Source organism: Lissotriton vulgaris, chromosome 6, assembly GCF_964263255.1.
Source record: "Lissotriton vulgaris chromosome 6, aLisVul1.2, whole genome shotgun sequence".
Lineage (NCBI taxonomy): Eukaryota > Metazoa > Chordata > Amphibia > Caudata > Salamandridae > Lissotriton > Lissotriton vulgaris.
This window is the reverse complement of record NC_141694.1, coordinates 1,230,880,618-1,230,906,733: the sequence shown is the minus strand read 5'-3', so window position 1 is coordinate 1,230,906,733 and position 26,116 is coordinate 1,230,880,618. Positions and strand designations below refer to the sequence as shown.

The 26,116-nt window shown below is 44.1% G+C and overlaps 1 protein-coding gene across 2 annotated transcripts in view; it reads left to right on the top strand.

The window, feature by feature from the left end:
* The window catches only part of EZR (ezrin), a 194,235-nt gene that overhangs the window by 149,837 nt on the left and 18,282 nt on the right, over window positions 1–26,116 (top strand). For both annotated transcript variants that reach the window (XM_086927325.1, XM_086927326.1), the window contains exons 8-12: window positions 10,045–10,141; window positions 13,480–13,643; window positions 15,814–15,944; window positions 20,842–21,002; window positions 21,322–21,414. In XM_086927325.1, coding sequence (XP_086783451.1) covers window positions 10,045–10,141; window positions 13,480–13,643; window positions 15,814–15,944; window positions 20,842–21,002; window positions 21,322–21,414 — 646 coding nt within the window. The remainder of the gene's footprint in view (window positions 1–10,044; window positions 10,142–13,479; window positions 13,644–15,813; window positions 15,945–20,841; window positions 21,003–21,321; window positions 21,415–26,116) is intronic.

Genomic DNA, 26,116 nt, shown 5'->3' with positions numbered 1-26,116 from the left:
TACACACTGGCAAAGTTTTCGCCTCCTATACAGACCCTGTCTGGGCCAACGTACAACCTGTAGATGTCCTATAAGGTGGTCTGCCACTTATGGACATTTCCCGGGGCAAGGTTGTCTGGCGCATGTGCCAATTGCGTAGGGCAGCAAAGTTAATTTGCCTGAAACAAAGCATATTACTTCTACTTGTTGTAGCCAAAATATGCTGGTGCACTTTATGTTCGCCCATTTGCTAATATGGCAAGCCTACTGTGCCCCTTTTTGTAAACCAGATTGTACCTCCTGCAATAAAATGGTGCTACAAACATGGGACGTTTTTTGACTTGTAGCAATATACTCCTCAGGAATCGGCCAACAACAACAGACACACATACGCAAATGCAGACAAACACCGACACAAAACACACACTTCTAATTATTTTTTGGTCTGGCTCTTGGCTATTATGAAGCTGCTGACTGCACACACTCATTATATGTAGTACAGTAGCAGATAATTTAGTTAAATTCACCATCGTCTCTGCATTGGTAAATGTGCAAGAAACTATTTAATTGCCATGAAGTTCGTTAAGCTTTTATTGCAGAAATTGTTTTACCATCTTTGTTTTAGTAACCAGTGTTCTCTCACCTTCTAAAGAACCATTTTCTTTGTCATTTAGAGAAGAAATCAGTAACTTCGATTTACATAGCACATTATTTTGTCTGCTTATAAAAGGGTGTCTCAACTAAGAATTTTCCCGGTGCGTTTGGAGTTGTTCCATAAAGCTGACATGCAGGGTTAGGCAAAACAACACCCCAAATATGAAGTGAAAGCGCTTGAGGACGTGGCGAGTCGTCTTCAGAAGAGCGACTGAATGTGAAGCAATCTGGGTGGGAACGTGTTATTGAATACAGGAAAGAGCAGAAGCGAGTGGTACAAAGGCAGCTAGTGCCACTGGCAATATAGCCCTTGACTGCCTGCCATCACAGGGAGCTGTAGGTGTGCCAGGCGCAAGGTTATCCAATGCAGGCTACAATTCTTGAATGACTGGATCCTGTTGGTGTCGCCATGGTAATGTAAACTGGTTTCTCAAGATTTGCGGGCTGTGTCTTCATGACCAAGCTGAGAACTGCTTCCGAATGCCAGCAGTCATGGCCCTTGGGGCGATATTGCCACATATGTCTTCAGTGGTGCTGTCACTCCCACAGCGTGCATTGCACTGTGTGAAAGCTAAATAAATCCGAGTTGAGTGTACTTGTTCTGGGTGCCCAGCATTGTGTTTTTTTCCACAATTTTGACACTGGCTGATGCAAATATTGTTCCAATGGTGATAGTTCGGTATAAAGGTTTGACATTTTTACCATAATGTACTAAGGATTCCACATAGACTTTTCTTTACTACACTCTGGGTTACCATTAGGAATAGGCCGTAGTCCAGCATAAAGATGGACGTTGGTTTGAGTGGCATGACCTGAATCCAAGATTTCAGGTTTTCAACTGGTTTTCGGAGGGTAGTGCCAAGGATTTAGTTTTTGTTGAGATCATTAGCTCAGTTATAGTTTTGGATTCAGAGAACATGGCAGAAACGCTTTAAGTGAGCTCCGGAGCCCCCGTTTAATTTCCTGCACATATCTTTTTGTCCTTGGAATATGATATACAAGCCAACATTACCGCGACAGAAAAAACAACTCCGAATTGAGGCTGGGACAGCCATATAGAGGTGTCCCCTGTGGGCTGAGGCGAAGAAGCTGGAGTTCACGTTGCGAGAGAAATTACCCCGTTTCCTGCGGGATAAGGTCAGATTACTTTGTGGAGGAGGGCTGCTAAATGACGAGAGGCTGTCCGGCAGGATTTTGGCAGGGGTCAGGCTGAGCGAGAGCCGAAGCCTGTTTGGGGGGGTCGCTGTGCGCCGGTGAATGTCTTGCAGTGCCAGGGGTACTCAACCTGTCTTGCGCCGCGCGGGAAAACACGTGGTGCCCTGGCCATGCCCGAGGATATTTGATGGGCGATCGGACGAACACAAATCATTAATCGTGGCCCCCAGGCGTGAATTGTAGCCGGAGCCCCAGATGCTTCATTGGACCAGTGCGCCTTCATCTAGGACCAGCTTCCGTGGCGGGGCTTGCTTGGGCTCCCTTCAAAACCTCACCTTGCCCCCCGACACAGGAGTGTTGGCGGTGCAGGATGCGGGCCCACGTGGGGCCTAGAAAACGCCCTGTATAAGGCCTGGCCTTTGACTGGAGCCCCCCCGGCATGAACTGTAGCCAGGGACCCTGGACTCTTCGTTGGGCCGGAGCGCCCCCATCTGGGACCTGTGTACGCGGCAGGGCCTGCCTGGGCTCCCTGCGAGACCTTGCCTCACACCCACAGCATAGGAGAGAAGGCGGTGCGGGGTGTGCGGCCCACACTGGGCCTAGAACACGGCTTGTATAAAATCTGGCTGCCATGCGGCAAGAACATCTCATTGAGATTTAAATGTGACACTGGCGGATTGGGCCGCGGGAAAGATCGAGGCACCGGATAGGGCCTCCCAGCTGGAATACTGTCTCTACATACTGGCTGGGGAGGGGCGCCCTCGCATAGTGACTGGTGGAGCTGTGGCTGAGCAGAGGCACCCATTAGGGGGGGGGGGCTGTGTGCGGAGGCGGCCAGGCCAAGCCCTGGTGCAGCTTGTGTGTGGGTTGCCTTCTCACCTGCCTTCCTACCTGCCTCGCAGGAGAATAGAATCCAGATGGACCGACACGCCTCCCCCACCTTCCCTCAAGTAACAACACTATTACGGCCGCTGACCCGGGTTGGATTACACTGCTTGCTGGTTCATTGGCCCTACAGTCTTAGCATCAACGCAGAGAGACCGGGCCCAGGGGACCCAATTGCTCCAATTGAAGATGAATCGAGATAAGCTGCAGGGCACCAAACAAAGCTCAATGGATGGATATATGGGTGCAGGAGCCCAGTCAGTGGACTAGGGTAATGCAGCATTGATAGCGGCAATAACCCGAACTTGAGAAGCATTGGAGGCAGAGATTGGGGCAATTGGGTCGAATGTCATGCTGATCTGCCAGGACCTGCGTAAGGCTTTAGACAGGATAACGGAAGTAGAAACCTGGATCTCAACCCAGGAAGACAGTCACATCTCTCCAAAAGAGGGTGTTCTCTTTGGAATCCATTACAAAGGGCCTTGCGATCAGGGTGGAAGATGCAGAAGGCAGGGCCCCTAGGAACAATCTTCGATTGGTTGGCTTCCCCGAGGGCTGCGCAGGCAGCAACATGGAACAGTTTCTTTATAAAATGGATAGCAGGATAGATTTCTCAGAATTCTCTGTCTCAATGTTTTGTCATTGAGCGCATGCACTGTGCCTTGATACAAACGCCTCCGCTGGGGTCAAGGCCGGGACCCATTATTGCCAGGCTCCTGAATTTCCATAATTGGGATGTTATTCTTACACAGGCCAGGCTAGCAGGCAAACTTCAATATGATTCATAACATAACTCAATCTTCCCAGATTATACAGAAATGGTGTAACAATGCCGACAATCATTCACGGTCGCTAAGGCCCGGCTGCGGGACTTAAAAATCCAAAATGCTCTGCTGTTCCCGGCCTGGCTGAGGGTTATCTATCAGTCACGTTCACTTTTCTTCGATACTCCTGAAGAATTATTCGCCTGGACAGATGAAAGGGAGAAGCTGAAGCCGCACACCCTACTGCTATTCGACTCGGAGTCATCCTCTGGAGAAGCTTCACACAAACAAACTTGTCAAGCTCAAAGGGAAAACAAACCACACATCGCATTCAAGAGACCATTCCAAGACACAAGGTGCATCCAGCTTCTGGGCAGATGAAGATCGCCTCGATTCAACCCCGTCACAACATGGAGACTAAGGATCATAATGGACAATATCAATGTTCGGCTGAAGACCAAGACTTGGGGCCTTCGGGGCTTTTCCCCCACCCCATCCCAAACTCTCCTCTCAGTATCTGAGAACTTTATTTAAGTTTTGGAATAGTTCAGTGGGGTTCCATTGGTTGAGCCCTGTCCCTGTTGGAGTAGGAGTAAAACCCCAACCGCGACAGATGCTTCAGCTTTTTTGAGGTATTGGGTGGGGAGGGAAGGGGAGGGAATGGATTGTTAAGTTTTGTTGAATATGCTATGTCATACTCTACCATACATGTTGTCACCATGGCCCGCATCAAGTCACGCATTGACATGATGCTCCAAACCCAGCCCTATGATGAGATCGAGTAGTAGGCTCAAAATACTGAGCTGGAATGTGCGGGGGCACTGGACAAGATAAAGAGAAGGGCCGAGCGCACCTCAGCAGATGTCCTGTTACTATAGTTAACCCACCTTCTCGGCACCAAGGCGCCATATCGCTCCCATTTTGGTTACATACTTGTCTTTCACTTCAGGTTTACCAGGGGTTCACGTGGGGTAGCAGTTCTGATCCACTGGAGGGTCCTGTTTATGCATGGTAAATCATGGTCTGATCCCAGGGAAGATATGTTATTGTAGCTAGGACAATATATGGGGAACACGTTATAATAGGCAGTATCTATGACCCCCCCCCCCCCCCCCATTGTCCGAGACATTTGCAGAACGCTTGACTGGGATCATACTGGAAGTAGCGAAAGGCCTCCCCATAATAAGTGGCGACTGGAATGATGTGTTAGATCCGGCCCAGGATAGTTTGAGACTGAATGAAGTGCTGGGAGCGATGCGAGAAATGCTCTTACAGACGGTGGTACACGACATGGGTTGGATAGACTCATGCAGGCATTTACACCCGACTGCACAAAGCTACACATATACCTCTACAGTTGATGATTCATTCTCGCGTCTAGACTATATCTTTGTGCCTCCCAACCACTTTTATAGGATCACGCCAACTGGCATACTGCCCAGGGGCCTGTCGGATCATTCTCCAGTGGTGCTGGAACTGTGACTGGGCGTCGCCCCCCCCTCCGATTGTGCCTGTCGACGTGGCACCTACATGACCCACAATATAACACATACATTCATCAGGCCATCACAGACTATTTCTCATAGCATCATGGAAGGGGCCTAATTCAATACCAGCCCCTTGCCCAAGTTGTGCCTATCCCAATGAATCCATTGCCCACTTTTATCTAACATGCCCGGCCTACGGGAAGGCTAGAGCTAAATGGCTCAAGCCAGTCTGTAAAACGTTAGGCCTTAAGAATTATTGTGCTGCATTACGCATCCTAAAAACTGATACTTCCTTGATATGTGGAGTAGCTAAATATTTGGGATGCGCCTGGTTGATACGAACAAATTCTCAGGCAAAAATGCAATAAGTCCTAACATCTAACATATGTATGGGCGATAGTTATGACAAAATTAATGTCCTAAAGATTAATAATGTAAAAACTGCTATTCTACTTTTTTAGTCTTGCGAAAATGGATTTCCACTTTTCTACTGCGTATCTTTTTAACTTTTATATATTGTAGTTTTTTTAACCACTTGGAATTTAATGTATATTATGATGGTTTTTTAAGGTTCCATGTCTATACAAATTGGATTTTATATGCTTATGCTTTTATGATAAACTTTTTATCGGATAAAGCTCATCTACTACTACTACTACTACTACTACTATTTCTCTAATAACCTTGGAACGGTGAACTTGGCGGAGACCATTTGAGAGGCCATGAAGCCAACCCTCAGGGGTGTAGATGTATCTTTCTGTACTGCCCAATGTAAGAAATGTCGGGAAACATTACTCCGGACGGTAACACAGCTAATCGACTTAGAGCAGCGCAGTAGGGGGAGGATGGGACGCAGATACGACATCAATTGCTTCATTTGCAGCAAATACACGGTAGCTCATTGCTGGATGAAGCCAGGCAAGCATGGCTGGCCTCCCACAGCGGAATATATAAATTGGGGGAAAAGTCGAGCTCTCTCCTACATCATCTGTGTCAACATGCACTTCACCCACCAGCCACGCCTGGTGTTCTGGGTGCGGATGGCCAAACACACACAGACCCAGTCCAAATTGCATCCAGCTTTGCAGCCTATTACGCTGATTTATATACTTCCAAAGATGCCCGGCCAGAATCCACGATAGAAGACTTTCTCAACGACCTATCCCCAAACACTCTGTCAGATTTGGCACGTGCAGAACTAGATGCCCCTCTGATGGTTGAGGAAGTGGGTGCAGCCCTTATGGATTTGTGCACAGGTAAAGCACTGGGCCCTAACCGCTTCCAGTGTGAACTCTATAAGATATTTCAGTCCCAGCTCGTTACCCACTATCTTGCAGCTGTAAATGTGGCTGACAAAGAGGGTCCACTCCCACCAGACTGGCCACAAGCCAAAATTGCTGTGTTTCTTAAGCCTGGCCGGCCTCCAGACCATTAAACATCATATCGTCCTAATATCGCTGCTGAATGGCCAAAGCCCTGGCAATTGTATTCTTCCCCATATGGTAGATCTGGTCCATCCAGACCAGGCCGGATTTATGCCTCATCAAGCCTTTCGCCATAACATTCAGTGCGCCCACAATGCAGTGGCAGCGATTGAACATTTAGAAGGTCCGGCAACGCTGTTACTAGCTGATATAGATAGGGCATTCGATTCACTGGCCGGGCATACATATTTGCCCTTCTACTCCGATTTTATATATGGGATCGCAATTTATTTCCTATATTACTTTGTTATATACCGACCTCACGGCCTCAGTTAGGATGACGGGTGCGGTCTCTGACCCCTTCTCTATAGGGCTCGGTACCCACCAGGGATGACCCCTGTCCCTGTACCTATTTGCATTGGCCATGGAATCATTGGCCTCATGGGTCAGAATTGAAGCACAGTTCAAGGGGTTTGAGTGGCCTGAAGGTGTATCTGACCGGATCGCCCTGTAGTCGGACGATGTACTCTTTTTTTTCTTCCTTTTGAAGCCACATTGGACAAAACCACCGCTGCTCCGCATAATGCAAGTGTTTGGAGAGACTTTAGAACTATTTATGGATACACACAAGTCTATACTGTGGCCTCTGCGGGGGGAATCCGAGTTGAGTGCCTGGGCTGGGGAGGTAATGCTAGCCACGACTGGGTTTACATATCTTGGGGTCCATCTGTCATCATGTCAATCGATATCTTGGGAGAAAATATGACCCCCATTTGGACAAGATGAAGTCGTGGGCACGCTTGCCTCTTTCTATTCTTGGGAGATCGTCAATGTTTAAGATGGTGTCACTCCCCGGCTCCTTTACCAGCTGCAAAATCATCCCTTTCAGATTCCACCCACTTGGTTCCGTCAGATTAACTCGGGGCTGAGTCGCTTCCTTTGGGCTGATTGAGCCGCTAGAGTTGTGCTGAAAATGTGCTTCCAATCCACCTACTGCGAGGGGATAGCGACCCCCGACATCGTTTTATGCAGCATCTCATCTCTTGGTTTTGAACGATTGGTGGTATGAGAATAGAAGCGACCCAGCGTATCAAGTGGAACAGTGGCTGGTGAGCGACACATTACCGCACTTACTCCTACGTAAACCAAGGGAGCTTTGATGCCTTCTGTCTGCTACACATGTGTTTTGCAGGGTATGGAAAGGCTCATTGCACAAAATGGGGTAATGGGGACGACTGACGGGAGAGACGCTCCTGTGGCAAAGTGGTCTTCTGCCACAGATGTCCACCCTGTCGGGGTTTCGAGACTGGGATGCCACTGGCATTTCTACTCTGGGAATTGTTATGCATGATACCTCCCTAAACTCCTTCCAGGAGCTCATGAAGGAATTCGATATGCCATATTCACAATTCTAGAAGTACCTGCAATTTCGACATGCTCCATCCCCTTATATCGTGTACTTAAAATCTCTCCCGGAGTTTAATCCAATAGAAGCTAAAGTATTCATGGGGACTAAGGAGACCACAAGACTACAAAGATATATCAATCCTTGGTGACAAATCTCTCCGCCACATTAGACTCACTACTGGGGAAATGGCAGGCAGACCTTGACCGCTTTGATAGCGACGATTGGACAAAGGCGCTAGAATCTCCGTGGGGTGTTGCAATAGCTTCAAGCTTATCCAGTTTAGGTATTTGCACCACGCTTATTTTACCAGACATCGCTGTGAGGGCACGGCTGATACCCTCCCCTACCTGTTTGCGCTGTGGTGGTGCAGAGGGCACATTCATGCACACAATTTGGGAATGCACTGCACTCAATAGATTTTGGAGGGGAGTCACGACTTGTCTGTCTGAAGTGTTGGGGTGAGAAATTGGTGGTAATCGGTATAAAAGGCATTTGTTGTTCTTGGGCCTCACCTTGGCAAAAAGAGACGTAGCTAAGGCATGGAAGTCCTAGGCTCCACCCTAGCTTGGAGCCTGGAAGGCAGGTCTTGATTGGTGCATGGTCAGGAACAACCTAAATTAAAGGCACGGGATGCCCACAGAAGCACCTCAAAATATGGAAATGATGGGCAGACTTTAGAGGTCTTGGCTTGGAAACCCCCACCGCAAACTGCAGACGCGGAGGCTATGTGATAAAGGAATCTGGGCGATGATAATGATACAAAGGACTAAGTCACATGTGAACTGGCTTGATGTGAATAGTACATGGTTCATTATAAAGTACATAGCACAAATGGTTGCAATTTTGCGGGCTGGCGATTATATATTATTTCATTATAATTGTCGCTCTATTATAATAGAAGTCATCGGATATTATGCTTCAATACTGACCAGTTTTTATTGCAATTATCCTCTAAGAAATATGGTTACTCTGTCTGCTGACTCAATAAAAATTGTGTTTTGAAAAAAAATTCCATGCAGAAAAATACTAAAATGAATTGGCTCCTATGACAAAAACTTCACTGTTTGATGATTAAGTGATGGAATCTCTTTGGTAGATTTGCAAAGCTACCGATGCAATTTGGGTAAAAAATCCTTTAGTGTAATAGGGTTTTAGGTGTTGTTAACCCCTTGCATGCTGGTGACGGCTCCCGTCCGTCATGGCACACAGTGCTCGTGTGCTGATGACGGCGGGGAGCCGTCACGACCACGCCCGCGAACGGAATGTGCCGCACAGGAGCGGAATTCCGACCGCAGGCAAGGGGTTAAGGCAGCTTTTATCCTTAAGAAGCATCAGCACTATTCATTCTTTGACCATCTTCTTGAATGTTGAGACACAATGGGAAGAAACGCCACCTGTTTGAATTGTCAGGAGGTGAATTGTAGACATTTGCTTCAATTATATGTACGGTGCCATGCACTTCTTTATGGGTTGTTGTGGCCATAGAACAACTAATAAAAAACACAACTTAACAAGCACTCCTAATATAAATACTCACACTAATAACAGGTTGAGTGGGATAAAACAAAATCTGACCTGATATAATAAACTAAGAAATTTGGGTGTTGGCAGAAATAAGCTACTACTAAGATGAGTACGAATCGATGGCACAAAACAATACTCTTTCACAATGATATTTCCTTCTGAAAACCATTTCCCATTGATTTTCCGGAAAACTCTGAGAGATTTTTAATTTGACCTAACCCTGACCGGATAACGTTTTTCTTCAAAACTATGCTGTGTGGGAAACCTTTATCTTTTCCCAGTTGCTTTCACAAGTAAGCATTCAATATTGTAGTCAGTATCATATTCATTTCCCGAAAACACACACATCCTCAACTAACTATTAACTAAATGTGTATTTACATGAAGAAGCAAAATATGGATTTGATTGATGAATGCTTGTGTCTGTAAATTTGTGAGTTGTTTGGCAGTTCAAATTATCGAAATAGCTTAAACCGGGGTTCCTGGATTCTAATTTTGACTCAGTGAGGGTCCCTGGATTCCAATATTGACTTAGTGAGGGTCCCTGGATTCTAGCAATGATTAAGACAGAGTCAATAGAATCATAAGGTTAAGAACCACTGTTCTAGAAAATATGTATTGGAGACCATGATAAAAGGTGATCGGAATCAGTAGGTGGTGTGAAATATTCCTCATCCACACCACAAATAGCAACCTCCTTTAAATTGCATTCATAACTATAACCCTTCTTTATGTCTAGTAACACTTTTTCTTTCTTTTTGCAGGTTGACTCCAAAGATTGGTTTCCCATGGAGCGAAATTCGGAATATCTCTTTCAACGACAAAAAGTTTATTATCAAACCCATTGACAAGAAATCACCTGTAAGTGTTTTTTATTGTCCATTGAATATTTAGCTAGTTCTTGAAATGCACTTTATGTGTGAAGCAGGTTGACTCAAGCTAGATCATGAATCATGAGCAAAGCATCAAGTATGTGATCATACTGCTATTTTATTTGACATCAAAACCAGATCAAATATAGATAAAAATATCTTGCACAATTCCTATTTAACCACCAGAGATTGGCGAAACATAGATCATAACCATCTAGATCAGATTCTCACTGATGCCTTTGCGGATACTGATGGGGAAATGGACCCAAACATTGCGGCCACCACATATACTTCTATCCTGGAAAGGACATTTCAAATGTTAGCCCCCTCCAGAACCTCCAAACGTAATAGGAAAACTCCTTCAGCCCCATGGTTCACAGAGCAACTTCGGTTACAGCGTCAACATTGCCGCAATCTAAAACGTCACTGGAGCAAAAAATTACAATCCTTCAGACAAAATTACATATAAAGCAGCACTCATGGACTACAAGCACAAACTAGCTATGGAAAAAAACATCTATTATACCACCCAAATAGACCAGGCGAAATGTAACATGAAAACACTGTTTGAAGTAGTGAACCACCTTGCAGAACCAGCAAACCCTCCCACCGAAACATCACAAACTTTATGTAATACACTAGCTGACTATTTCTCAGATAAGGTCACATCTATATTTAAGGACTTTACTCCCAACTCTGACAAGATGTCTTTTACGAATACAAAACATAAACTGAACTCAGTTACTCTCACTGAATTCACCCAGGTACCTTCGTGTCGTATTCACAAACTAATTTCGTCAATCAAATCAGGTTCCCCTCTGGACCCCTTTCACCCTTCTATACTTCATACCATTCCAGATACTATCACTTTACCATTGACACATATTTGTAATATTATGTTTTCATCAGGTATTTATCCCAACATTTGGAAAAACACCATAATCAAACCACTCCTAAAAAAAACATCGCTTGATCCATCTGAGTCATCCAGCTACCGTCCCATTGCATCATTGCCATTTCCTGCTAAGATCTTTGAATCGGTCATGAACGAACAACTATCTGACTACATTCAAGCCAATGACCTATTAGATGACACCCAGTTCGGTTTTCGTCAAGGACATGGGACAGAAACGGCTCTGATTAAGGCCGCTGACGAAATAAGAACCACTATGGACAACGATGGACAGGCTGTTTTGATTCTGCTGGACTTGTCGGCGGCTTTCGACACAGTCGATCACTCTACCTTGATCGGCCGTGTCGAGGCCATCGGTATCAAACACAAGGCCAAAGACCTTATAGCATCTTTCCTGGCCGACCGTAAACAGGCAGTTAAGCTGGGCTCATTTACTTCCCCGACATTCGCCCTTCCTTGCGGTGTTCCACAGGGCTCCTCGCTGAGTCCGACCCTTTTTAACATTTACGTGTCGGACTTGGCGAGGGTAATAAAAGCGTACAATATTAATTTGACCACTTACGCCGATGATACCCAGCTGGTATTATCTATTCACAAAAACGGACCCACTATAGCGGCTAACTTCAAAGACGGCATGTGGGCCATCAGCTGCTGGATGGCCTCTAACTGTCTTAAATTGAACTCTTCTAAGACCGAAGTTATGCTGTTTGGTAAGGTTCAGCCGGCCTGGTCTCCCTTATGGTGGCCGGAGGAAATGGGCACTCCACCTGAACCAGTCAGCAAAGTGAGAAACCTGGGTGTTATATTCGATGATAAACTCCATTTCCATCACCATGTGAACTCTGTAGTTTCATCGTCATTCAACATCTTGCGAAAAATTAAGAAGCTTTTGCCATACCTTCCTACCACCGCTGGCAAAACTCTTATTTCAACCCTAGTGTTTTCTCGTACTGATTATTGCAATGCCCTTTTCCTCAACGCTCAAGAAAAAGTAATTTCCAAACTGCAAATGATTCAGAACGCCTCCGCCAGAGTTCTACTTGGTATCCCAAAATTTACCTCTGTCTCAAGACAATTAGCTCAACTGCATTGGCTCCCGGTGAGGAGCCGCACTAAGTTTAAGTCCTTGTGTATTGTATACAAGGCAATAAACAACATGGGACCCAAATTTCTTAGAAATTCCCTTAAGCCTCTACCAACCCCCAGAACGCTTCGTTCCAACACCGCCCACCTGCTTCAAATCTCTAGAGCAAGGAAAGTCAACTGGGGAGACAGACGTTTTAGCATTGCAGCAGCAAGATTGTGGAATTCTCTTCCTCTCAACATTAAATCTAGCCCCACACTGCTTATTTTTAGAAAGCAACTTAAAACATGGCTGTTTTCTCAATGAACTAACTAGCAACCTCAGATATAGAGCTCTGCATCTGTTCTCTGAAACACTGGTAATAGATCTAGCTCCTAGCGCCGAGACACCCACGGGTAATTGTTGCGCTTTAAAAATTACATAAATAAATAAATAAATCAAATCCATGTATGATGGGGCTCTTTTTTGTTTGATGTCGGCACTGCAGCTATGTTCTCCCTGCTTGCTAGTGTGATAATAAACCTGTTCCATTCCAGAACCGACAGCAAATACATTTTGAAAGTCAGAATTAATTTGGCCTATTGGGCTCAGTGATCGTTTTTTTGTGGACTTTTAAGTTGATCTTGGCTGCCAACAGTTGCTGAAACAGGGTCCTTAAAAGTGGCCTCCAATGAATCCTATATCTTCAAGTTGTGTGTCAATTTTGTTCTTTATTTGTGCACTCTCAAAATATACTCCGGTAAATTTGAAGTGCATTCTATGAATGCATGAGTGAGAGAAGAGCTTTTTTTGTGCAAGTCACCAAGTTATTGACCTCCTTTCCATAATCTATTTGAGGTCTGGGAGACTATAGTTCTGCAAAGATAGAGTAGATTCAAAAGAAGGTTGTTGGGTCCTCAAATACGTACCACCGAAGGTCCAATTCCATGTCAATGTTTATTTATTTATTTTTATTTGCTGGTTTTTATAGCGCTATGAATAGACTCCCGGAGGAGTATCTCCGCGCTTATGACATCCGGCCTGAGAAACTGTAGAGGTAGCAAAGATATTAAATTAAATTTATTGATTTAGGGCAGAGCCTGAAGACAGGGAAATTAGCTAAAATGAGCTAAACAAAAACGTTTTCAGGTTCTTTCTGAAACGAAGATGGTTAGAACATTGTCTCAATGACAGTGGGAGCGTATTCCAGTAATTGTTAAATTGTAAATGTTATGAAGCCTATCTTGGGTCCTTGTGCTATAAATGTTGAGTAACATAATAGTACACACAGTCAATGAATCTCTTGACCTGTGTGGTTCATTCTGTCTTTGTGTACTTGTGTTCTCTACAGGACTTTGTATTTTATGCACCACGACTAAGAATCAACAAGCGCATCCTCCAGCTATGCATGGGAAACCACGAGCTGTACATGCGACGAAGAAAGCCTGACACAATTGAAGTGCAACAAATGAAAGCACAGGCCCGTGAAGAGAAACACCAGAAAGTGATGGAAAGGTGAGCTGAATTTCTTGTGTGTGTGACCTAACTACTCCAAGAGTTTAAAGTGTTTTACCATTTGGCAGCTAGACCTACGAGTTGGCTGCAAAGGAATTACTACCTCCTCACCAGACAATATTGGTCAACCCTTTGTAAACAATGCCTGATCCCCGAAGACCGTTTCTAATGTCCTAGTAGGAGTAGGCACAGGGAAAGAACTCTGTGATGTCAATTTTCCTATTCCTGTGTGGCATGGTGAAATTGCTATAACAATAGGCAGGTAGAGAAAATACAGCCTGAGCGTGTGTGACTCGGAACACTTTCGATATACGTTTAATTAATCTCCTGCTTGTAAAGGACACTGGCCCTCAGTGACATGGAAAGCTGCTAAGGCTCACTTAGTGATTTTGCAAGGAGGAGGCATCAATGAAAATGGTTTCTGACCTAAACTGGATGGCTGGGCCATCACCATTTTCTGCAGCGTCTGCACTGGTAGACACGGTGTTCCCAATGGCAGAGCAAGCAGTAGTTCTCTGATTTGGAAAGCTGTCTTCCCTTAACCCCATATGACAGTGGAATGCAGAGCAGTGAAGGACTTCTGCTGGTTTTTTAGCAGAATTCCTTTTCCCCCATCCTCTAGATTGGTCTTCAAAACTCAAGAAAAAACTTACTTTTAGAGAACAAGTGTCAATTTTACTTTTAGAGTGTCAATTCCGACCTCCATTTAAACATTGTCTTAGCTGTTTTACATTTGAAGTAAATGACAGTCATCCTTGTTAGAATGGTGTTTCACCATAACATGAACTTTGTGATGTTGACGATACTGATGTAAAGGTAAATGTCAAGTCAAGTCAAACCACTTTATTCAATTAATTAAAATCATAAAAGTATGCTATACATATACAAAACGTTAAAAATATTAAAAAAAAATATATAATATACAAGGTAAAAACACAATATAAAAGGCATTTAAAAACTTGTTAACAATCAATTCCATGATTAAAGCCAGTGATCAGTATACATAGACATTATATTAAGAGGAGTACATTTCCTGTGCAGCTTCCTGTCTAACCCTCCTGCTTCTAACAGACGCAGCAAGGAAGCTCGCAACACAAAACATGATTTCAGGGGATTCCAACAGTTGTAAAAACAGTAAAGCAGGTTTACACTGAATAAAAAGGTAAATGTCATCAGCATATTAAAAAAACACTAATGTCTTGTTGGCTACGTAGCCTAGCTGTCCCAAAGGCTCCATGTACAGATTAAATAGCATTGGAGTGAGTATGGATCACTGCCACACTGCAAGGGACAGAGAGCAGTGGGGGCTGGGATGAGGCATTTTAACGATTTGCTTTAAGTCACAGAGATATAATGTCAGCCATTTCAAAATAGTCTGCAGTTCCCATCTATGGGGAAACGGTCTATAGAAAGCTCCAAATGTTAAGGTGGGGAGTAGAGGGAGGGACATGATGCATCACAAATTCCCCTGATAGTAATTTTCCAATTATAGAACTGTGCATATGTTGACATAATTGTTCAAATGGAGCAGGTTCACATTAAATATCTTTTTGCTCTTTGGGTAACAAAAAAAGCATCAAACCTGTTTTCCTGAAGCCAGGTTTTGTGGTGCATTTTGCGGTTTTCTTGGGGAAGAAGCAATTTTTTGATTCGAAATTAGAAACAAAACAAATCCCCAGAAAAGCATTTTCAAAATGGCTTTGAGATCCTTTTCACTACCATAATTGGCACAAAATAAAGAAGAAATTTTGCCTTACCTGGTTTTCTAGTAAAAGGTTACTGTCTGTGCTGAATTGCAAAGAAATACTTAATAACTGCTGGGGTCCAATGGATTTCTAAGAAGACTGCCTGTAAATGTCGGGGTTTCTGAATACCAAAGATGTTTCATCTCATTGTACCGCTTTCATCCACCACCATATACTTCCTGTCACATTGTCTCAACCCTGCAGGTCCTTTTAATCACCGCTTTCTCCCTTTGTCACCCTTTTTCCATCTTTCTCCTTCTCCATTTTTAGCTTTTCTCTCTTTTGTTCAAAGTCTGATGATGAAACATAGGTCCTGGTGCCCCAAAACGTGTCCCTGTGGGCCCCTCCTCCAACCAGCAGCTGAATTGACATCTTAAAGCTTACCTTTTGTTTGACCTGTGCATTTTTGTTTGTGTCCCATGCAGACAACAGTTGGAAGGCGAAAAGAAGAAAAGAGAAGCCATTGAAAAGGAGAAGGAGCAGATGCTGAGAGAGAAAGAGGATTTAATGCTGAGGTTAAAGGAGTATGAAGAGCAAACCAAGAGGGCAGAGAGAGGTAAGTTGTGACATTGGGTTGAAAGAATATGTTGCATAACCCCCTTTCCAAGCATCAGCACATAGCGCCACTGTTAGAACTGGCTATTTCTGGTTGGCTAAGGCTGGCGCCAAAGCTAGGCAGAAACCACCATTCTAGTCAGGGCAAGGGAGTCACACGCCAAGATAACCCCTGCTCACCCCCTTGGTAGCTTGGCACGAGCAGACAGGCTTATCCGGGAGGCAATGTGTAAAGCATTTGCGCCAGCACACAACAGCAACAACATCCTAGGCACACCACAAAAGGAACTCCACACAAGGTTATATAAAAATAACTTCTGTATTGTCAAAACACATCAGATAGAATCACACATGTACATTGTGCCAACTGGCACAGGCAATATTCACAAGGGATTATTTACACAGGACAGGGCCACGTGGGCCACTGTCATAATCAGCACTTAGTAGAAAATAGAGTATAGGATATAAAATCACTGTAGCACAAATTAGCAAATATAGCACACAACCAGTAACTACTGGTAACAGGTAAGTACCACCTACGGAACCCTAACCACCTTAGGAGAATGTCACGCAGGGAACCAGGACCTCACTAGGTCCACCTGTACTAGAAAGAACAACCACCTAAGTATCACAATACAATTAGGGGTATAAACAAGAACACATTACACATGATGCCTCACAACATTCAGAGGTGTAGGGAAGGAAAACACATGATGCATAAAACATACATTCAGCGGTGTAATAACAAGGCACATGATGCATCAAAAACACATTCAGAGGTGCAGCACAGGAAAAACACATGATGCATAAACCAACACATTCAGAGGTGTAATGACAAGGAAGACACATGATGCATAAAAAAATTCAGAGGTGTAAGACCAAGGTGCGTAATCATATTAAATGCATTACATTTCTAGCACCACATCACATTGTGCAAACTCACATTAGGCAATTACCATCACATAGATAATCACATTGCGCCTAAATAAGATCACATACCAGCCCCCATCTAATAAAGGGACTAAAGAGCCCTGTGTCCAGAATGTCAGGGCGCGCTGCCAATGCAGCGCCAGTCAGGGGTGCGCCACCGGCGCAAACCTAAACGTTGCAGGTGCCCACTACTTGCTGGGCACCTGAGGACAATCCCAAGCACCTAAACGGTGCAGCTGCCCACTAATTGCTGGGCAGCTGGGTCAGTCATAACTGTGGCACATTGCGCAGAACGTTGGAGCCACCCAGGCTCTGGGAAATAATGGGGGCGAGGGAGCCATCTAGCTCCTTAAGGCAAACATGCCCTTGAGACTCTCAGGCTCCTTAAAACAAATATGGCCCCCTTAGAGCTTCGTGGGCTCTAACAACACACATATGCCTCCTCACGACGATGGAGCCCCTCACACAGGGACTCAACAACTACTGGCCATCGTGGGAGCCACGGGGCTCTGAAAAGAAACATGCCCCCAGACGCTGTGCTTACACAGGCACCGTTCTGCACCCCCCACGGAGCTTCTCGGGGCTTCTAAAACAATTATGCCCCTCATTGGAGCCTCGGGGCTCTAAGAAATGCCACGGAGCCCCTCAGGGCTAGGAAACCAACAACAATGCCCCCGGGGCCCTCATGGCCCAAACAAGAATGCGGCCGGTCGGAGTCCCTCTCTGGAGGACTCGAAACCAAGGATATGCCCCCAAGAGCCTCTCTCAGGCTTGAAGATACTGGCGGGGCCAAACAGCGGTGGAGCCTATCAGGCTCGAACTACCAAATGTCCCCACACGTTAGAGGGGAGGGGCGGGCACCTGCAATGTGCCCCGACGCCCTCCTCTTCGGGAACGGACCCCTGGCCCCACTCACCGGCTGTTCCTCCATGTTCTCGCCAGTCTTCTCGGGTCGGCGGTGCAACGCGTCTCCTTCATGGCCGCAGGCGGGACTTGGCAGAAGGTGGGGCTCTACCGTAGCACGGGAGCCCCGCGGACTTCACCTGATTGCTCCTGGCCTCACTTCTCCCTTGACCACAGCATCTCCGGTCTCCCTCTCCTCACGGGAGACCGGACGGGCGCCGCATGGCTTCCCTCAGCCAGGGGAAGCGGCAACAACCTCCTCCCGGCCCCGCCCATGTCTTGGCCGAGAGTGCCTGGCTTCCTGTGGCCGAGGGCCGCCAATGGCAGCGCGGCCCTGGGCAGGGAGGCGGGCACAGCGCCCCCTCACACGATCTCTGGGCCGGCGGCGGTGATTCCACTCGAGGCACAACATAAGGGGTGGGCACCCTCGATAATACCAATGAAAGGCTACTATGCGCTTGGGGGGCAAGATAAAAAGTGCTCTCAGCGCTATAAATGAAATACTACTAGAACAGAGCCACCCAATAGTCCCACCAGGACTGGGTAATGTAAATCATATAAGCTAAATGTCCAGGTAGGAATCATTCACAGTATAAATTTTTAATCAACAGTGTCATAACTATGATCACTCAATTCAGGAGGGTAACCAAGGGGTTTCAACAACAACAAAAGTGAATAGTATCAAAAATATATTTTTATTTTTTCGTATAGTTTTATATATTTATCACTTTTTGTACAGAAATCCAAAAGTCTGGCAACATTAAACCACTGACGTCAAATATCACAAATCATAGGGTGGTATACAACACCTTTACCACATAATGTGGACACAATGAAAGGACCACATGCACAATCTTATATGTGCAACCTAATTCACACAGTGTTGTTTCAAGTGAATATATACAGTATGGTTGTATAAAAGGTGTTTAGGCGTCGACGTTTCGGTCCGTGTTGGTCACAAAGATCCGGAGGACCATCTTCAGGACAAAAAACGTTGCACAGGGGTATCTAATATAAACATAATTACATAACATTATCAGTGAAACCCTAGGGTACACGGAGATTTATTTGCCTTCAAAAGAGGAAAGAATCTACGTGATCATTTGGTCAAAGCCTATAGGGAACCCAAGATCAATACCCTAACTAGCCTATGGGGCCTGGCTCCCATTGTCGGGCATTTCCCCTGTGGTGGATGCACAGCTTGTTCATTGTGTCCACATTATGTGGTAAAGGTGTTGTATACCACCCTATGATTTGTGATATTTGACGTCGGTGGTTTAATGTTGCCAGACTTTTGGATTTCTGTACAAAAAGTGATAAATATATAAAACTATACGAAAAAATAAAAATATATTTTTGATACTATTCACTTTTGTTGTTGTTGAAACCCCTTGGTTACCCTCCTGAATTGAGTGATCATAGTTATGACACTGTTGATTAAAAATTTATACTGTGAATGATTCCTACCTGGACATTTAGCTTATATGATAAATGAAATACAGCGCTCTCAAGCGCTATAGGGACCCAGGCAGCACATGAAGCGCTCCCAAGCGCTAGAAGCATCAGGCAGACCCCCAAGAAGCGCTCTCAGCGCTAGGGCAACCAAGGTCCAGCAAAAAGTCCTTCAGGGGTCCAGGATAAGTCCATCAAGGGTCCAGGACAATTCCATCAGGCATCCAGGGGCTGGGCAGGGCCCAGGGAGGCAAGCCTTCCCCTGAGCCCAAGCAGCAGCACGCCCCTGGCAGGATTCAAGTAGAAACAAGAACATTTTGTAAGGGGACACAGCCCCTTTTTATACAGAGAAATCCTGTGTCTAGCAGGGTGCAGGCAGTGTGAGAACCAGCTAGAACTGGTTATAGGGAATTCCTTTCACTGGCCAGGCTAGGGACATCAGACGCACCCCAGGGGGTGGAGCCAGCATTGTGTGGGGAAACCCAGCAGGGCCGGCTCTAGGCATGTGCAAGGTGTGCACCTGCACAGGGCCACCAAACCCCAGGGGCCACCACGCCAATATATATCCTTAATATATTAATCCTCTGAGGATGGATACATATTTGCGTGGTGGCCCCTGGAAGGGATTTGGCGGCCGCGGCTCTTTTCCACTTCTAAACTCCCTGACCCCCTCCCCTCTTTACTGGCCTGCGCGCTCCGCCCCGCCCTGACCCCCTCTTCCGGGCCCCCTACCTACGCTCCCTGCCTAGGGCCACCATGAGCCTAGAGCCGGCCCTGAACCCAGCCTCATTCAGGACCCTCAAACCAGACGGTCAATCCACAAGCAGGCCCAGGCTCACTCCTCCCCTCACATCAGCATGCTAAACACTCCATTCACCACCGGGGCAGACCCTCCCAGACTCTTGGAGCCAGGCTCACCAGCCTCGGCCAATCACACGCCAGACACAAATTACACAAATATGCCAACTTCTAGAAATGGCACTTCTACACTAGACACAATCATGCCGCATATACCATTGCGCAGCATTCAATCTCACGAGTTTGAACATACTGAACTCGACCCTGCACTCCCCACACATCAGGAACTACCATGGGCATACATATTCCCCATTCATTCCTATGGGAGGGCAGGTCACTGACCACACATACACAGAGAGCTCACGCACTTTACACTTTACCACAGTGAAAACGTGCGCAGAGGCCTAAAATTACCACCACCAGGTCACAGAAACAGGCTAGGAAAAAGAAAAAAGTCTCGGGGCTAACCTGCCAAAAGGGCCGGGTCCAACAGCCACTATTAGTAGAACTCCTCCTGTTTTTACATCATTTGGTGCTATGTAGCTTTCAGTTAACTGTAAAGTTAGGAGACCCTTGCATATGCATTATTAAATGCAAATTGGTAATATTGCATGGGTGCAGATTTTTCCTTTTGAGCTTCTTCTTACCCAACAAGTATATGTGCAAACAGCACGCTTTAGACACCCTTGATACTAATGTTCTGGCCAGGTATCCTTCTTGATAGGTATTGGCACTTGACATGTTTCTGAAAAAGCTGTGTGATCGAAGAGTTTGGTTTGCGTACCTTTATCTAACCAAGTTTTCTGAATTCACAGAGCTCTCTGAGCAGATTCAGAAAGCCATCCAACTGGAAGAGGAGCGGAAGAGAGCCCAGCTAGAGGCTGAACGATTGGAGGCTGATCGCCTGGCCGCTATCCGAGCCAAGGAAGACCTGGAGAGACAAGCTGCTGACCAGATGAAGAGCCAGGAGCAGCTGGTAAAGGCAACCTTTGGTTCTTCATACCATCAATAATGCAGTGATTTTGGTCACCTATTTTGATAGCTGTCAACCAATATACTTCACTTAATTGTCTTCACTTGTGGCCTTTATAGAGAAAAGGAAAGATTGGGCATAATAGAACCAAGATTGTATTTTTAGATGTTCTTTTTCAGTAAAATGGGACACTTTTGTCTCTGACTAAGGAAGTTGACCCTCCCTGATATTCCGTGCCACTGTGTTATTGCTATCAATGTGTGTGCGCTAGGTTGGTCATTTGGAAACAAGATACATCCAGTCTTGACTTCTGTTTCAACAGGCATCTGAGCTTGCAGAATTTACTGCCAGAATTTCGCTGCTCGAAGAGGCAAAGAGACGTAAAGAAGAAGAGGCTGGTGAATGGCAGCACAGGGTAAGAATGCCTGAATTATATTCTCTGTGCACTGTTTGGATACCAGTGTGGCAGCAGCAACTGTAATTATTTTAGGTTTATCACTTTGACTATATTTAAACTCTTTGGGCTCCTCGTATTCTCAGTGAAACAGGTTTTGCTTACAATTTTCAAGTCAAGCTAAGACCATAAAATAGTACTTTAGGTTCTCCATATTCATATAAACATAGCACTAAAACCATAATAGTGTCAATTATTAACCAGCCATAATGTAATGGGTGTCCATCAAAATTATGACAAACAGCTCAAGATACTCTGATTTACCATTACTAAAGACCAATCAGATTATCTGTGATAATGCTCTTAGGTTTGGTGGGCTTGATGCTGACTAGATTTCTTTCTGATAAATAAGTGTGAACCAGTGATCAATAAATGTGATTCCATTTGACCTTTTTTTCTGGGCTTTCTCAACCTGTTCCCAGTATTGTTTCTTGTGACTACGTACTGAATTTTGTTGCTCCCTTCTTGTTTCATTCCATGCAAGTCATTAATTATTTGATGCCACCTAGCTCTTTTTCCAGCAATCTGCACTTGAGAAGTGACACACTTTAAGGATGCCTTCAAGATTTTGTGAATGTTGACCCTCAGATAGATATTTGAAACCTGTGCAATGTTGGTAATTTTTCACTGGTACCCTTGTTATTCCCATGCAAATGATGCACTCTCTAAAACAGTGGTCTTCAAACTTTGGTATGCCGAGCCCCCCATGAGCAAAAATGTTTTGGGGTCAGACCCCTCTCAAAATATGAAAGGGCCGATCGAGACAAGGGTAAGAAGGCTAACTAAATCGTCAGTATATTGAGATTTCCACTGTGCAAAAGACCCATCCAGGTCCTCTAACAAAAGCCCCATTCAGATCTCTGCAGAGCACCATCCTGACCTGTGCGTACAATGCCCTATCCTGAAAGCCCTGGAAATTCGCACACAGGCCTTTAGCTGCTGAGTTTTGTGAATACTTATGTGCCACATTTCCATTGTTTCAGTGTGCTTAGGAGTGACATTCAATGGCCTAGTGTGTGACACTTAAAGTAAGACACTCCCATGAACAAAAACAAGCAATGAAGTTCATGAAAAGTGCTAGATTTCAGAAATTACGCCGTTTTAAGCAAAGGTCTAGAAACTGTTGAAAACCATCAGCAATGGAAGGTCGCTAACCTACTATCCCTTAATGACATCCATGCGTGGTACTTGACAGGGCAACCAGACTCATTCTCCAGAGTTCTTAACAAGACGTCCTCTAGAAAGCCCACTATGGACCCCCTCTGCAAAGCCGTACCTCGATTTTATATGAGAAGCACTAAACAGATCACACCTGTAAAAGCAGTACCCGGGCCCCTTTCTAGAAAGCACAATTCAGACATCTTTTACCAAACTCCACACAGAACCCACTTTGTAAGACATCATTCAGTGCCCCTTTTCATAGCACCACCAGACCTGCTAAAAACCCCAATCTAAAACTCCTCTTCAAATACCCATCCAAAAAAACACTTCTGCAAACTACCCCTGGGGTGTCTTTTTTAAAACCCAAACCAGCCCCCCTCTTGTGACTCCAAACCAGACAGTAGAAATTGTAAAATGTGCAATGCTCCGTCTCTCTGACCACCCTTCGCTACTTATGATTTTCAGAGGCTGCTCCTGCCTTTCCTTACATGAATCCAAGCCTTTCTCAGTAAAACCTCATCTGCCTTTAAAATAGGCCAAAAACACACAATAATGTAAACAGGCTACAAAATGTTTCAATCAAAACCATTAGTGAGTGTGTTCTGGGACTTCTGCTTGTCACTGGGAGGAAGCGGACTGATGCACCCCACAGTTTGAAGACCACTGCTCTAAAAGAACAAATCCGGTTTTATTGTATGATTTTACCCTCTTGAGGGCCTTCCAGATGTGTACAAGAACTAATTTCTGGTCTGGTAAAAATATGGCTGCTCCTTGAGAACCCAAACCTAGGTTGGTACTCCGAAATGAAACAGCAATGCAACTGCCTTGACCAGACCTTGTCAGGAAAATGTCAACAACAGCAACTTTGTAGATGTGTTTAAAGGAAATGGACTTTATGGTTTACGAATAACTTTCATGTTGGTTGATGTGTTTAAAGGAAATGGACTTTATGGTTTACGAATAACTTTCATGTTGGTTGATGAAACTGCATCTAGGCACATGGTTGATGTGTTGTGCTTAGGTTCTTATTTGCAGAATTCACAATCATATGTGATAGAGCAGAAACCTAATTTAAATAAAATGGTTTAGTATCTCTGTCTCAGTCCAAAACAGGGTAGATCCCCACTCTAGAATTAAACACATGAGTTTCCATTCACTTCTCTGGGACAGACCTCTGCTGTGATTTGAGAAGATCAGGAGCTATACATTTGAATTTACCAATCACAAGAATACTGGAAAGTTCAGTCAATAGAGAGGTTTTGATCAGTTTTAAGGGTGTTATTATCATTAAAAAGTTAGAAAGTTTTTATTTTACTTTAGATTTCATTAGTTAAAGTTATCAATCAATTTTCAGAATTGATGGTAAAAAGATTATTGATTAGAACAAATCATCAATAAAAAGGGGCAAAAATGGGTGTTATCAAGAACTCATGAAGAGTTCAAGTTAGTGAGATGGGGCACAAAACTCAAGATCAATTCGTCAAAATCAGCTGAACTTCCCATAAAGAGTTGTTCACAAAGCAAAATAACTATGCAGCAGTAGTGTCTGCAATCAACAACATGGTTGTAAATCAGCATTCGGCCATCAACATAAATCCATTAGTATTCAACTTCAATGCGGGCAAATGGCATAGAGGAGCCTCAAAGAAGAGTAATGGCAAAAGCCATAAGAGTTGGGCCTGGGAGGATCTGGGGTAACCTACTCTAGGAACACACAATAATATAAACAGCTGAAAATCATTTTGCAACACTTCTGTGTCTTCTTATTTTCTCCAGCCAGTAAAATGTTGACTCTTCTCGAACAGTCTCGTTCTGTTCTTTCCCATGTTCTTTCTTATCAACCTTGCAAAGGATCACTTTGAAATGTTAAACAAACTTTTAAACTAGAACTATGAATGGGGCCTTTCAATTCTTACACCTCCTTTCTCATGGGCATGAGCACATTCTAACTTTCTAATAAAGTTAAACTACGCAATAGATTTATGTAAAACAAAACATCTTTGGCAATGAACATTATTCAGCACCACATTTCTTCATTATAAATCAGGAAAGAAATAGGTTAAATTATTAACATTTTCTACTCGTGCATTGTATTAAACATGTGAAAGAATATGAAGCCGTTCTTTTCAATGACTTTGTTTTTTAGCATTAAATATTTCAGAACATTATTCTTAATCAAATATATTCTCCAATGCACTATCGTGTGATACTTTACAACAACAAAAAATGTATGTCAAAATAAGGTCAACTATTAAGCATAATGTGCACATTTCGGCCCATTCAGTTTTGCTGCTAAAATAATGAAGTTTGCTTTAAAGTCATGAGGCCTTGCACCAATTGGTATATCTGGGTACAACGAAATTGCACATTTTAATGTCATGTCAGTACAAAATAAGTTACATGATAATATTGCACATGCCTCCTTTACTATACTAATTTTATATTGTAATAAAACACCCTTTCAATCCCCCGATGGTTAACTTAGCCATCAACATTTACATGTAATGTCCGTTCAGAGGGCACTCACATCCTTAGTTGAATCTTGTCTCTTTCTTTTCAAAATTTTGAATTTTAATGAATTTTTGTATTCGTCATTTAGGCGGTCATTTAACTCTCAAATTGCTTTTCCATTCTCTTTCTAATTTCTTTGCTCTTTCATTTAATCTTTTAATGCAATAGCTACAGCCTTTGAATAATGCAATTAAGGTAAGTAAGCTAATCCCTATAATTAATATAGGGAGAAAAATAGCTTTTAGGATTCCCTACCCTGCAGTTGAAAACCAATTTCCAATTGTGCATATTCCCTGTCCAAAGTTTTCTATAATACACCTAGTACACCTAGTATCTGGTAGTCCCCAACTTGTCTAATTCTGGTTTCAGTGCTGAAATGTTTTTTGCAAATTCTTGAATTTTCTCACTTTCATCAGGAATGTAAGAACAGCAATGCTTAGTTTTCATCATCTGCCAGACTCCACCTTTTTCTGCAAGTAAAATGTCGAAAGCGAGACGATTTTACAAAACCATTGATCTAATTGTTACAAGCTCAGTGTTTATCACCAATAAAGCTCCAGAAATGCTAGTTGCCAGCTTGTCAACAACCTTTTTGTCATTAATTATGACTTCTACAGGTGGAATATTGCTCCAAAAAAGTCTCCTGCTAACTGTATTCCATTTTCCGCACTATGGGTGTGTCTGTGTTCAGATTTCATTGTTAATGCAACCATACCATATACATGATACATCTTAGGAAACTATATTGGTAAATAGTAAATACCCTCCCAATCAGCAGGTAAATGGGCGTAAGTTTGCTTCCGAAAGTCATAATTTGAGTAAAAATATCAAAGAAAGTGTTCTCATCTATATACAAATTTAGGCAATATACTACATGTGATTGCATATGATAGTGGCATGTGGTGATGTGTGACTTCTTTAGCTGCAGATGATGGTAAGTGGGCACAGATGTAATACTTTTTGCGTCCATAGATTGTGTTTATTCCTATAC